The 15,712-nt window shown below is 44.2% G+C and overlaps 1 protein-coding gene across 1 annotated transcript; it reads right to left on the bottom strand.

Annotated features, from left to right (window-relative positions):
- Positions 1–5,977: 5,977 nt before the first annotated feature.
- NWD2 (NACHT and WD repeat domain containing 2) lies at positions 5,978–15,158 on the bottom strand. Its single transcript, XM_089911251.1, has 4 exons — positions 15,155–15,158; positions 13,825–14,414; positions 12,150–12,257; positions 5,978–9,910 (listed from the first exon to the last, which is right to left on the bottom strand). Exons 1-4 carry the CDS (start codon positions 15,156–15,158, stop codon positions 5,978–5,980), a joined length of 4,635 nt encoding a protein of 1,544 aa, XP_089767377.1.
- Positions 15,159–15,712: the final 554 nt, after the last annotated feature.

Genomic DNA, 15,712 nt, shown 5'->3' with positions numbered 1-15,712 from the left:
ACCCAGGCTGCATGCCAGCCTCTGCCCGCGCAGGGAAACTTTTTGGTGCCTATTTGGGCGTCGTGCTGCAGGGAGAAGGGAGCTTCCTAAGATTTGGGACGTAAGTGGGGGGAGATACATAAATGCACTCCCTGGCAAATAGATCTGTCCCCCGTTCCCCCCGTGAACTTGTGGTTTTGTACACCCCCCCCCCCCGCCCCGGCCCCAGTGCTGGCATTAGCAGCCTACACCTGGTGTATGCACTGTCGCCTGCCTTTATGGGATAGATGGTCTGGGAAAGAGGGCAGACGCTACTAGAATGAGAATTCCCGGGGAAGTTGCACAGCCTCGCCTGCACCCTCAAGACCGCGGTGGGAATTCAACGAAGTCATGCTCCCCCGCCCCTCACCTTCCCTCTCTGTTCCTGGGGTGTTGGAACCTCGGCTGCCACACCCCGTCTACCCTCCTGAGCTCCACGCCCGTGCTTGTGGCAATCCATGCACTTAAGGTGGGTTGCTTTACTCTAAAATAGTACTTAAGGGTTGGAGATTGTTTTCACCTGTGCTCCAAAGTGCGTCAGTGTTGGGCTTGGCAGGAAAATGTGTTAAGCTACGGCGCCACCTGGCTTGCCCTCTTCTCCCTTTCCCCTTCATTCATTCAGGGAGAGTCAGGATAAAACAGGATGCTGGAGAAGCAACAGGGCAGAATACTGTTTAAAGATGGACACACTGCCCTTAGTTCTTAATGTGTCCACTCTAGTGATTCCAGCGCCATTTACACGACAACATTTGGCACGCTTTATGGGGGAAAACTCGTTTTTTGAATCCTTCCGCTTGTGTAGTAGCTGCATGCTTTAAAACGATAGATTTACGGGGGACGTTGTGTGCTGTTTTACATCACTGTCTGATAAAACTCTTTGTCACAGTAAAGGACCCTCTTGTCCAACTTCTAGCCCATGCTTTAGAAATGTCCACTGGTAAGTTTATCAGTTGGTTATTTTGACCAGTTGGTATTTATCTCGGGTTTTAAAGTGTGTTTCCCAGACTGGTAGACTCGGCATCATCTGGGAGAATTTAGTAAAAATGCAGATTCTTGGATTCCACCCCAGACATATGGATTCAAAGATAGTGGAATCAGGGAGGGGAAGTAATCTGTGTTATTTTTGTTTTTTTTTTTTGCGGTACGCGGGCCTCTCACTGCTGTGGCCTCTGCCGTTGCGGAGCACTGGCTCCGGATGCGCAGGCCCAGCGGCCATGGCTCACGGGCCCAGCTGCTCCGCGGCATGTGGGATCCTCCCGGACCGGGGCACGAAACCGTGCCGCCGGCATCGGCCGGCGGACTCCCAACCACTGCGCCACCAGGGAAGCCCCAGTAATCTGTGTTTTCACAAATGATGCACCACCACCCTGAGTCTGCTCATGCAGCTGGCTAAATTACCCTCATCTACTAAAGGCTGGGATTCTATAAAGCCACAGGTGGTGCTGTTATTGGTAACCTCAATTTACCAGTTTTACATAATTTGTCATGTTGATACACTGAAACTGAACCCTTTGATGTGTCTGTACAAAGTGTAATCTGTATTTCATGCAGCTCACATGGAATGCCAAATGGAGCTCAGAGGGGACCCTCATAAAAAATAAGGAAGGGCTTCCTTGGTGGCGCAGTGGTTGAGAGTCCGCCTGCCGATGCAGGGGAAGCGGCTTCGTGCCCCGGTCCGGGAAGATACCACATGCCGCGCAGCGGCTGGGCCCGTGAGCCATGGCCGCTGAGCCTGCGTGTCCGGAGCCTGTGCTCGGCAACGGGAGAGGCAACAACAGTGAGAGGCCCGCGTGCCGCAAAAAAAAAAAAAAAAAAAAAAAAAAGGAAGAAAAACCTATGGTTTCTTCATGTGTGTGGGAATGAAACACCACGCTTCACTTAGTTTTTTAGGTGTGTTTATGTTTTCATTGGCATATAAATTGTTCTCCACTGATGAGTTATGGAAGCTAAGAAAGCTAATTTGTTTGAGTGGATTTGTCAGTATAGTTCTAAATTTGTCAATATAGTTCTAAAGAAAAGAAGAGACAAACTTTTAAAAAGGTTATGGTATTGGCTTACATTACAACCAAACGAGTGCCGTATTAGGCATTTTAGACTTTTGAGAAAGAGATTACTGGTTGGATTCTTTATCTTTAGCTCAGGTTTCTTCATTGAATGGATCGCATATTACCAGTTGCCTGTGTGGATGTCTTAACCTTTAAACTCTCTGGGTCCAACTTTATTATTTCCCTCATTTTCATCTCCTAACCTATTCCTTTTACATTTGTAACTCTACTCTCCACTCAATTTCAGTTGGAACTGGAATTAGAGTTTTCCTTCCCTTTCATCACCCACCTCTATCAGTGACGTCCTGAAATCACTCTTCTTAGCAATTTCACTGCCACTGCCCTAAGATCAAGTTCTTATACTTTCTATCTCAGGTCTTTGCAATAGTCTCTTTACTGGTCTCCCAGCTTATGGTCTCTTTCATCCCTAATCCATCTGACATATTACTGCCCCAGTCATTTTAAAATACCATTTCAACTAGGCCATTCCCCTTCTCAAAAACTTTTTCATGATTCCCTACTGGCTACCGAACAAAGTTTAAAATCCCCACATAGCATTTGAAGTCATCTAAGTATACTTTGACGCTCCCTGTTTTTGCTCACGCAGCTTCCTCCAGCTGAAATGTCTTTCTGACATTCTGACAGCTAAGTCCTACTTATCCTTCAAGCCACTGCTCTCTGTCACCTCCTCTTGCCATCCTTTTTGATTCCCAGTTAGAGTTAATTGCTCCTCTGCAGTGTATCCTCAGTACCTGGCTTTCACTTTTCACTTTTTTTTTGTTTTGGCTAACAACATTTTTTTAAATCACAGTCTGTCTTACATCCAATTTAGTTGCGCCTCCCTTAGATTATAGGATCCTGGAGGGCAGGGGTTGTGCATGACTAATTTTTAAATCATCCTAGGCATAGCATAATGATTTAGACATAGCAAGCACAGTGTTTGTTGCGTTCTTGACCCTAGGAAGGAAGATATTTAATTAAACAACAAACTCCATATATATGAAATGCTTTTATGCAAATAATAATGATCCACTCCTCTACATTTTCTCTGAGAACCAAACTTCATGTACTACACATAGAACTTGTTTCCTGTTTTCCTATTAAGACTGAAGTCCTAGAAGGTATAAACTATTTATTAATCTTTGTATTCCTGGCAAATCGTATGCCGAAGTAAATATTTGTTGGATGAATACTGCAACTATGCAGTTACGGTTATACCTGAAAATCCTGGGAGTTTGCAAAGACCTCCAGCGATCTTCAGAGCCTAGCCTGGCCTCTAATCTTCAAATTAGAAAATATCTTCTAGGTCATTAGCAGTAAGTTCCTGCTGGATACTAAATGCTTTATTTTTATGTGCTTTGAGAAGTTAACAAAAAAAAAATGGATGGTGTATTGAAATCTTGTTCAGCGATTCCCTCTGGACCTCTGTTTTTAGTTTTCTTCATCTGTACATTTGGAATATTAACAGTACCTACCTCACCTGGCTGTTGTGAAGATTACATGGCTTAGCACATGCAAAGCTCGTGTACAGTAAGCACTCAGTAAGCATGAACAATTATTATTATTATTGCTATTATTACTGAAGACCTCTAACTACATCTGCCAAAGTTGGGGGAGAAAAACAAACACCACACAAGTCTAAGTAGTTTATCTTTTATTCATACAAACAATACATACACAAGACTGTATATTTTTTGAAGACTGCAATAATTTTCTAGTGTAACAACTCTGTAATAAAATTTAACTAAATGTAACATTTATGAAAATATAGATCTCTGATTGGGTAGTTCTTCCCAACAATACAAAGTTTACATAAAAACATTCAATATGAGCTACCAGTTGCAAACAAGTTAGGAAAAATCATTCAAGTCACTTGTTAAACTCTGTTGGCTGTTACATAGAACATTCACACACTACATTTAATCCACCTAGACATTTATTTCTTAGAAATGTGTAGCATGGAGGTCCAACTGATAATGACAGGAATAAGAATGTGTTGCCTCCGAAGAGCTAAAAAAAAAGCATTGACTCAGTCAACTCCACGTGGTCTGTATGTGGGCTGAGCCTTCTCTGGGCTACCACCTCCCTGGCTGGTAGCTAGACCAGGAGGAGTATACTGAAAAAAAAGTCTTTCACTAGGGAGTGGGTGTTTATATTGGAATCACATCTCTGTATGCTTACCTGTCAAGCCGCTTTCCAAATTGACATACAGTTGGCTTGGATTCCCGGTGGGTTAAATCACTTTGTTTCTTGCATTAGCATTAACAATTAAGATGTCACTTTCTTTTTTCTCACATTTCTCCCTCACATCCCTATGAGAGCAATAGCAGGAGGTATCACTACCCTTATTCTGCAGTTTACAAAAACAATACATTTGGGCGGTTAAAAGATCTGTCTACGAATACTGGATGAGTTCATGGCAGAGCTGGACTGAAAGCAAGTCAGTTCCTTGTTCATTATTCTGCCTTCTCAAGTCACCACTGCCCCTTTCAAACCAAACCAAACCACCACTACTGATGCCCTTTGGAAAGGCATCCAAGGACATGCCATGAGGAAGATAGGGAAGGAAGAAAATCACTTTCCCCTTTTGAGATGTAATATTTTCTTTTAAATAGGAGTAGTTTTTAAAAACATCGAATACCAATTTCACAGCTTCTGCTTTGAAACGGAGAAGACTATAAAAGGCTCTAGAGAGTCCTCAGGCAGAAAGGGTGACAGATAAAGAAGGATACATACAGTGTGTAGAAGTAAGAAAGTGAGTACAAACAGGGACAGTAAAGAGCCTTTGGACACCCTTAAGATTTACAGAATATTTTAGCACGAAGACAGGCATATTCAGTTTGTCCCAGAGTATTTGGTCAGCTATCTGCGTTTTACACAGGAAAGAGGAGGAATGAGAGTAAGGCAGATGTCATCAGTATTCCATAGATGGCATGTCGAGAAAGCTTTCCTTCTATTAAGATTTACTGCAGGGATTTAGGAAATAATTTATGCTTCGGTGCAACTGACTTCCATAGCACAGCCTTTTGTTAGTACAATGATAGAAATGAACAGGTGTTTTGACCAAATTTGTAATGCCCTTTCTGTAACTCTTTTTTACACCCAGCACAAATAGACATTTCAAAATGACATGAAAAGATTGTGGTTTCTTAGTAAATGTGTTCTTTGCAGCCCAGAAAATAGTTTAAAAATCATGTGTTCCATTATACAGAAACCCTTGCATGCAGTTGTCACAACTGTATTTTAATGAAGACCGACTCTGTGTGTTCAGTAGCCCTATGATAGCGGTAGGTAGGTAGCTCTTGCCCCAGTCAGTCTGTGGCCTCACACTTCACATCCTTTCTCCTGGGAAACTGGGAGTACATCTGGGCATTTTTGTTACATCATTCTGCACCTTTAGACCTTCCATCTGCAGACTGGATTGACACAGTTGTCAGGATCATAAAATGTAAGGAGAGATTAAGGCTGTGTTTAGTTATCCACACAATCACTTGAAGTCCAACAGCAATTTGTGTTTACAAATTTCAACCAGTTGCTGTAGAACTAACTTCAGTCCAAAAGGTCTCTATGTAGCTCTAGCCTCTCTCATCTGGACAATGGGATGAGTTAAGCTGCTTCTTCCCGTCCAGTTAATTTAAAAACTACCCTCTAACTTCCAGTTTATATAGTCATGTAAATACGATTTGTAGAAATTCTCTGTTAAGACTTCGTTCCTGGATACACTTTGTCAAGAAGACCAACCTCACAACCAATTTCACGTTTCTGTACATTTCATGAGCATGGCAATAATTAGCATTGGGACTCCAGCATCTTTCCTGTCCTTTAAGAATGAGTGTTTATCATCTGGGATACAGAAGATACTTTTTTTTTCTTTTACATATTATGTATTTCTGCTGAGCAGGAAAAACATTTTGTCAGTTGTCAGGAGCATAGCTGTGGCCCCTGGATTCCAGGGCAGAGCACACCCGGTCATAGCAAGAGTTGTGTTTCTTGGAGGGCGTCGCCTCGTTGGGCTCCATGGAGTCACTCACTGTGATGGGACTGTCTCTTGCAAAGACCTCAGTGGACTCTCTCCATAAGCAATCCACAGACATTTTAAAACAGTAACTATTACACTTTGGCCTGGATGTCTGTGTCGCATTATTGAAAATTTGTCTGCTATTTGAAGTGGCTATTTTAATTTTCAGTGCAGCATCTACGCGGTCCACCACCGTGTATATCCCTATACTGCCGTCGTCAAAACCCACAATGATGTTCAGGTGCCGCTGGGAGAGGGCAAGAAAAGTTGGAGTTTTGTAAAGGGAGCAAGCACCGATATTTTTGCCATCGGCCAGTCTCATGACAATCAAACTGGATATCGCACCATTTTCATCCTCTTCCTCCCCGTTTCGGAAACAAATGTATACCAGGTAGCGACCGTCTCGAGACAACCTGTGCCTCCAGATGACCCCAGAGGCGTGAACCACCCGTAATTTACCGCTGTGTAAATCCAGCACGTTGATATTTTCATCTCCCCTGGAAATAATGCCTAGCTTTCCATTGGGGGAAATTTCAAAATCCTCTAGATTTTTCAGGAAGTTGTTTGGAAGTTGCACACGGCGACAGATCACTTCATCTGTCAGACTCCAGATATTCACCGTCTCGGCTGACGTGATAAACACAATGATGTCCGGACAATCGGGGATCAATTTAAAATTCACAATGGTGGTGCCGTCTTCGCAGCAGACCTTCTTGGTGATGCTTCCTGTCCAAAGACTGACTGCCAGCACCTTGCTTTTGGTCATGCCCACCACGAAGGTATTTGCAGAGGTTATGAAGGCATTCTGCAGAGTGGTCAGGATGTTGCATACCCTGTGGCCCGTGGCCAGTCTCCAAACCCTGGAGGCATTTTCCTCACAGAGAGAGACCACGAACTGGTCATTGTGTGTAATCAACAGCTGAGATATTCTCTGCCCATTAATTCGGAAGAGGTTTTCACCGCTGCTGGTATGCCAGACGTATTGGCTGCTCTTGTCATCCGATGTCACCATGACGTCTCCAGAGGATGTCAACACACAGTGTTCAACTATTCCTTCATGCTTAAATACTGCTTCAAGGAACCCACTGCTGAAGTTCCACTTGTGAACACAATCAGAGCCATCGAGGGAGTAAATGATTTCCCCCCTAGCGGGTAACACCAGACTTTGGATGGGTTTTCCAGTCTTATCTATGTTGGACATAGCTGTGATTATATCTATGTCCCAGATAGAAAGAACACCACTGGTGGATAAAGATAGAAGCATGTTGTGATGACTGGATCTCACCAACTTGACTATGGTACCTGAGATTTCCTGTAAGCTTGCCATACACTGTCCCGTGTCCCGCCTCCAGAAAAACACGGCCGAGGTGTTTTCCATGGTCGCAATGATGCAGTCTCCATTCTTGGACAGCACAGCCGATATAAAGCGTTCGTTGTGCTTCGCTCTGAACTTTTCAGCCACCTTCCACATACCGGTATCCAAGAGCTCGATGCTGAGGGCTTTACAGATCAGAACTGCACTTTGGTCCTCTGAAAGCTCAATGCTGACCACTTCACTATCTTCTCGTCGGCAGTCAAAGTCATCGGTCAGCTGGGGGTTGGAGATGTCCTCAGTGTTCCAAACAGAAAGGCTTCCCTCACTGTCTACCATTACCATTTCCTGAGCCGTGTCCAAGATAAGAAGGAACTTCACAAACCCACCTGAAAATTCAGATGTCACCGTACATAACTTTTCTCCACTCCCTAAATGGAAGATGGTAGTGGTGTTCAGGTACTGTCCACAGAAGGCATACACGCCGTCCAGAGAGCACTGGACACAGGTCACTTCGTACCAGCAGTGGAACTGGTAAAGGGGCCATCCGTAGAGCAGATCGATGACAGTGACGTCTTTGCTGGCTTCGAGCCAGGCCAGAGCGTGTTTGACGGACAGTGTAAATCCATTGATGTAGGTGGAGCCGCTTCCATGCTTGGTCCCTTTGATTTCCACTTCAGACAGGAGGCAAGAATTTACATTGTCGTAAACCAGCAAGGTGTTATTTGTCGTTGCCACCACAAGATACTTTTCGTCACTGGTGAGTTTCATGCCCAGGATGACAGACTGGGCTGTCGTGATCTGCCTGAGTAGTTGACGCGTTTCCACATCCCACGTGCTGATGGAACCGTTTTCTAAAGCTGTGAGCACCGTACTGGGGTTACAGGTGGGCAGAATCTCGGTGACGTGCAGGTGACTAGATGACAAGGGAAGACGCTCCGGGCTATAGGTCACATCCATGGATGAGTGTAATGGCACGATGGAGCAGTATTTGGGCCCATCTTTGTCACATTCTAAAAGAAGGTGTCTAAGTTTGGGCAGGGAACTCACGACGGGCAGCAGTCTTTGCTGAAGCTCTGCAGAGAGGGAGCCGGGGAACGCGATGACCTTGGTTTTGATGCTGCGGAGGGTGCTCGCCAGGAACTTCAGCTCCTTCTCCTGCGAGCAGTTGTAAGCCAGCTCGATGTCCAAGAGCACCTTGTCAAACTGGCCAATTTTGATCATGGTGTAAAGCCAGCTGAAGTTCATGATGATGCCATAGAGCAGGTCATCGGTTTTCCCACACCTCGTCAGGTGGTGCAGGAGCTCACACATTTTCCTATGGTTGACGAAAAAGATGTCAGGCTCCAGTGGGTTGCACTGAAAGACCCAGGGCTGGTCCGGGGCCTGCCTGTCAAAGGAAGCCTGCTCTGTGAAATGCTTTTCCTCCTCAAGCAGGCTTCTGCTCTCCAAGTCAAGACAGCCATTCAGGTAGGGGTCTTCAAGGCAGAAAGCTTTCCTTCTGCCCCCTGACCAGACCCCCAGGAAATAGTCTGCCAGGATGGTATGCATTTCATGCAGGTCACTGTTATCCTGCAGGTATAGCTTCTGGGCTATGAGCTGCAGGTGTCTGTTGGCCCAGACCAGGAGGGTGATGTTCTTCACGTGTCTCTCGATTAAGTATCCACTGAGCCCCTCCTTGAGCCTCGCGATGTACAGATAAGGTACCCTCAGGGGATTGCTGGGCCTGACGCTCTCGTTGAGCTCATTCATCACACTGTTGTCAAGGGCCAGCACATCTTCCAGCTCCATTTCACTCAAACCCATTTTGGCCATGGTGATGTAACCTAGAGCCCGGGAGACGAGTTTCTGCCCACACTTCCTCTCCAGGGAGCAGAAGAGCTGCTCTATGCTTTCATGCACGGTGACACAGAGGGAGGATTCATCGACGTCTCTGTGAGATCGCCAGTTTCTCACCTCCCTAAAGGTCAGGTTCACAAACATGGGCAATGTGCACTTGGAGAAGGCGTTGTTCACGTAAATCTGCTGGCCCGACGTGACCTTCCTTTTGACCCGCAGCAGCTGGTGTTTGAGCACCTGGCTGCACATCTTCCTGTCCCGGGGAATCAGCTCGATGTAGTTGTCTTCTTCATGGATAAGGCACCTTAGTTTCTGTAGGATCCCATGTTTGTTGGGCAGCGTGGAGAGGACAATCCGGACGAATCGGGGAAGGTGGACCGGGAGCCACCAGAGCTTCCTGGCCTCGTGGCTCTCTGAGAGCTGCTCCAGGGCATCGAATATGACCACAAGGGGTCTCTGCAACGAAGACTCATTCAAGAGGTTTATAAATAAGTCGCGGAGGTCGTGGATCTTCTTAGGGTAGCTCTGAACCAGGCACCGGTAGTTCACGGCCAACTGTTCACAGACACTTAGAAGGAGAGTCCTAAGATCAGTACTCATGTCTGTGGTTCCTAGAAACCTCACGACTATGACTGGGTCAGATTCTGGTCCTGTGTCTTCATGTAGCCAGCCATAAGCCTAGAACATAAAGGTGGTGTTTAGAATGGAGACATAAATTCACATGGTCACATGCAGCAACACTTCCCCTCTGCAGAGATCAGCCTTCTGGTAACCCTGACCAGGCAGAAAGTACCTTAGAACCAGGAAGTGGAAAAACCTGAGATGGTCAGAGAGCTGTCAGAAAGCTCATGCACTAAAGTCTGTAGGTGAGACCCTCAGGCTCCCTCTACTAAAGGTATTAAAATGGTGATCACAGTGTTCGTCAATCACAAGGCAGAGTTTAGCTTGTATTCTAAAAGTTACAAAGTATTTCACAAACTGTAAACCTGAATATCTAGTATGCTTAGTTTCTCATCACTGAATTTTCATTTCTTGGCATGGTTGTTGGCACATGGTCGGTGCTTGGTGAATATTTGTTTAATGAATAGATTAAGTAATGACCTACACATTATACTGAGTCAAATATTTTCCTTAATTGAGATCACATAAGGCTATATATGTGGCTGACCACATTTCCAGTTAATTAGAATGCAATAAAAATACTCAGCACTAAAATGATACTGAGTATAATCGTGTATGATTCAGAGACACTTCTATTGTGATGCTATAGGGTCATCATTATGATTATTTTTTATCATTACCATAAAAATCTATATAATGCTGGTTAAACGAGTTTTGCTGAATTTGTGCTTTATAACAGACAGTTTACTATATAACACAGGCAGTCATCAGGCCTCGTATTGTCTCTCTGTAGGGCACATGGGATTACAGTATCATGTAACAGAAGAGGAAACCAAGGCCAAAAATAGCTTGCTTGGAGTTAAATGATTACCAAGAGATGAAAATGGAGTAGAAGTCATATCTGATTTTCGTTCTAGTGTTCTCTCTCTGCCACTCTCCCTTTTTAAATTGTATAGTTAAAGAGATAAAGTATATGAGGGGGGTGCTAGGTTTAATATTTTTCTGTCTGGAAAGGTAAAGACAAAAAGGGATATGATCAAAGTATAAAACACTCCAAAGTATATTTTTAGGGAGAAAATACTTTTCAGTAATCCTTGGAATTCACCGAGGATACTTCTTAGAAAAGGACATCTCATTTAATACATTAAGAAATAAGTTAATGAAACTTGGTTCCCCAATTGATAGTTCAGGTTAACTTATGAGTAAGTTTAGAAAAGATTCATGGATGTCAGTTTCAGAATGAACTGTTAAGGAAAATAAGCAACTCATTGTCGGTGTTTGGTCCAAACCTTTGAAGCTAATTTGGAGGAAGGTAACGTTGCCATTTTACAGCTGTCGTTCGGTGGCAAATCAGAAACAGAAGACAGTTTGTTTGTCCCTATGTGGGTGGCTTATGATGATTATATGCATCGTCCTCCCTCCTCCCAATCACGTGTTGTGGGATGTGTGATGTCTGTAAAGAATGGCCCTCTGATCATGAGCTCACGTGCAAGGAGAAGTCGATTGCACAGGACGTAACCTGGAGATAAACACGGGATGCCTGTCTGCATCCTTACAAGGAACATGAGCTCACGAGAGCACAGGTTGTTGTTGGTGGGGGTGGCAGGGGGTGGGGGGAGCAGATGTTCCCCAGGAGGGAGGAGAAGCAGGCAGAGTCCAGGCAGGGGACCTAGAAATAGGCAAGCCTCCTCAGGGGAGCTGGTGGTTGGACAACAGATCCACAACAGCGAGAGCTCAGAAACCTGACTAACTGTCACCATACTGACCACAGGAACTGCATATGTATACAGGCATATCAGCACACATCATGTAACTCCCACGCTAGACACACAGGGTCGCATCACACGCGCATTGTCCCTCCAACCACTTTTACGCTCCCCTGCTCCGCAAGGAAAAAGCCCCAGAGTGAGGGTGAAATGGATACACCAATGTTTTCTCATTTGATTTCAGCTCCCCTTGTAGTGTTACTATCTTGCTTCCTTGGAATAATTCTAAAGTTTGAAGATGCATGTACAAAGTAGTGTTCAAAGACTGACAGTCACACACGTGCACATGCACACGTTTATTTTGATGCAAAATGTCCCTTAAGTGTAAGCCTGCCATTTCATTGGGTGTTCAATTAGAGAAGGAAAGTGTATCCTAACACAAGAAGAAAAACCAGCAGCTGGGCTTGGCAGATTGAGAGATTGTAAATGGGCCTTCCTAAGGACTTTTCAAGTATTGGGACTGGCCAAAAAGTTCGTTCAGGTTTTTCCATAAGTGTTACAGAAAAGCCCGAATGAAATTTTTGGCCAACCCAATAAGCTTGATACACCCGATTGTCTCCTGTGACCTTACTTTGGAACGTAATCCCCCCATAAGGTGCAACACAATTGTTCCAGTTCTTGTCCTCAAGATGATCTACCTGAAATTGTGTAGCACGTGATAAATCATGAGAATGTTCACAAAGTTAAAGAAAGATCTGTTCGTAAGAGACTGACCATGGGAAGAACAATACAAAGATTCTGAAGTAACACCAGGATAATATAAACCATCAGACTTTGATAGCAAGTGTAACAGGAGGTTAAAACTGGTACTAGTGTCAGCCAGTTTAGACAATAGATACCGCATTCAGATAGAAGCTCCAGCCCATCTTGCAAGACCTGAAAGGGAGTTTTGAAAATTAGTTTTGCTACCTTTGATGGACTACCCACCTCCAGCCTGAAAAAGAGATCCAAGAGGCCAAGAAAAAAGTGGGAGATGAGGATGCTGTGGGTTGTATCTCTCACCACCCCACTCCCAAAGGGGAGGGCTGAGAGATGCCCACCCCTCACTTCTAGCCTAGGGAAAGGGGCTGCAATGGACCACTTTCAGGACACCCCCTAGGGCTTGGGAGACATGGCCATCTGTATCTGATCACATCTGAGGAATATGGAGGTTGAGTGAGTGAGGCTGGCTAGCTGCTCTGATGGAGGAGTGATAAGAGAGCTGCCGTATTGGAGCTGGAGTTTCTCAGGGCAAAACAATACCCGAGTGTTTCCCATGTATCATATGTGGGCCACTGGCAAGCGTGAGCTGACGAGGGTTTCTGTTGGTTCTGTTTTCCCAGGTCTAAGGGGGTTTGCTGGGTTGTGGAGAGGTTCTTGGAAGAAAGATACTAGAAATGTGTGTTGCTGGATGCCTAGGAGCTATGGAGGTGACCAGCTAGATAGAAAAGCAATGCAGTTCCCTGTGTCACCCTAGGGAACTGTAGGTGAGAGATGCTCAGTGAGGACAAGGTGGGGGATGGGGGAGGGAAAGGACCTTTGGGAAACCATGAAAAGACCTCAGAAGAAACGGAAGTGTTAAACACCTGCCAGGACCAGAGTGCCAAACCCAGGTCAGAACAGTACTGGTCATATAAGAATGTTCCGGCCACCTTACCTTTCCTACATCCCCTAAACCACAACCCTACAGGGGTCAGAAGTGCAGCTGGGGTTAGAGACAGAGGGGAAGAAGTGCTGTGTGCTGAAAGAAAAGAGAAGATGGCCATGTCCCTATTTCCCACTGGAGGTGCCTTGTGTATGGTCGACCTCGGCTCAGGCAGGGAGATGTAGACTGAAGTTTTAATTATCATCTTTGACTGGACATAGTAATTGCTGAACTGAGATGGAGTTAACATCCAGAAGCGATTGCAGTGCTTGTCTTTGCTGAGAGTTATGAGAAGAGTTGTGAGATCTGCCCTAGTTTCTACCTAGGTGAGAACTAGCCCCATAACATGAGTTTGAACAGTAAGAGACAAAACAAAGCTATTCTAGAATTGGACCCCGTGAGTCTTATTCTTTCAGTATAACTGTTATACCAGCAAAAGAGAAACACTGAAGTATCCATTCCTAAAGGACCGATTATAATTTGGATAGTAAACACAGAAAATGGAAGTGAATTTGATCAGTTGATCTTGTCCCCAAAGTAAAATTATTTACAAATATACATGTAAAGGAATAGGCTTTTACCTTCTTTGCTACTTCAGCTAGCAGAAGGGTCTTCCCAGTGCATGGCCCACCGTATATAATAAGAGGGTTGATGTGCCCAGTTTTGCTTGGAAGAATGTATTTATGCACGATGTTTAGAGATTCACATTTGTACTCGTAGAAGGAGGCATACGTTTTACATAGTGATGAATGCTGAAGGATTTCGTCGTAGAGTGTATCCGTTTCTGTGTCAAAATTCTGTTGTACCGTGGCCTGAATTATGTCAATCATGTCCTCATAAAATTGTTTACCGAGTCCTTCTATGTAATGGTTTTCTATTTCTTGGGAATAGCCTAGTTTCATGTCACAATGAGTAACAGATGTGTACACTCTCAGATTAGATGACGCAACAATGGTAGGAATAAATTCATCCCGGAGTTTTATCAGCTTCTCTTGGGCTTCTGGGTCCCGAATAATCCTTGGTTCTGCTCCAGTTATATCCATGTATTTTCCCATCTCTGGGATTTTCACGAAACGCTCAATGTTAGCAATTTTCCTAATATAGCAAACACATTTCTTCAGGAATGCTGGAGTTTGCTTCCCTAGAGCGAAGTCAAACTCATCCTCTATAGCTGAAAGAAAATACAGCAAGGAGTTTATTGTCTAGAACAAAGATGCAACACACCCACGCTCCGAGCACATAACTCTCAAGTCACTAGTGGTAGTTTATTTTGCTTATAGTGTGTAGCAGAGTCGTCTCTAGAATAATTTCTCAATTCCTTAATTTCCTACTTGTCTTTTCCTAAACAGCCTGGAGCCCAGAACAATGGGTTCTAAATAAAATGATTTAATGTCCTCCGCAACCTTAGGGAACATAAGCATAAGAAAGAAAGCATACCAAGCTTATGGTTGCCTCTTAAGTTCCTGTTTGGCTTCCCTCCCAGACTTCAGGAGTTCTAAGAGTGGAGAGCAGGCACGGACTGGGGCCAGGAGAGAATGAGGAAGAGGCCAAGTGATGTATCTAGTCTATTTCTTCCTTCTCAGTCTCTCCTTACAACGTGGTTTCACCATTTTGTTTGAGATGCATTGTACCCCAGACAGATACGTGGAAATAAAAATATAAAAACGGGTTCAAAATATAATTATGTGCTGATTTTATTTATCCATTATCCATGTCACTGTTAAATACCATTATATCCATCAGATCAGGTACAGAAAAATGACTTAGTATGTAGCTTTATTTCTTGTGAGAGAAACCATGTTAGGGCTTACAATACATATGTTTACATAAAAGTAAATAAGCATTCTAAATCATTTGAGGCCCCATAAGAACATTTAAAATTGGATCAGTAGTAATAAAAATATCATTTACGCATGGTTTTAGGGAAGTCAAATAAAAAATAAATAAAATAATTAAACCAATGGAAGTGAATTTTAAGGCAAGCAGGCTTTTAAAACGGGCTGCCCTCCCTTCCTCCCCTGCCTTTCTGCTTTTCTTCATCCGGTTGGTCTTAATCGAGCATCTACTATGTTCCAGGTACGCTGCTAGTTTCTTAGGATACAATGGTAAGAGAAAATTGAGAATGTTAAAAAAAAAACAACAACCCTTATGAAGCTTACAGTCCAGTGGAGGATGGCAGACATGAATCACAGAGTCCCAAAAATAAGTGTATTATGATTATTTTTAGGCCCGTGAAGGTGAATAACATGGTGCCATGAGAGCAAACCCACCTGGAGGTCTAACCCACTTGGAGAAGTCAGGGGAGGCTCCCTTAAGGGGATGACTACTGGGCTGGGATCTGGGATCTGGTGGAAGCATGGGGGGAGGGGTGGGTCTGGTCGTAACTGAGAACATCTCAATGTGCTGGCCACAACGCCGACATCAAGCAAAACCTAGAACATAGATGTATTCTCTAGAGTAACTATTAAG

Source organism: Delphinapterus leucas, chromosome 5 (genome assembly GCF_059928025.1).
Source record: "Delphinapterus leucas isolate spDelLeu-1000000601 "Yukka" chromosome 5, BTC_Dleu_Yukka2, whole genome shotgun sequence".
Classification (NCBI taxonomy): Eukaryota; Metazoa; Chordata; class Mammalia; order Artiodactyla; family Monodontidae; genus Delphinapterus; species Delphinapterus leucas.
This window is presented reverse-complemented; position numbering and strand designations above follow the sequence as displayed.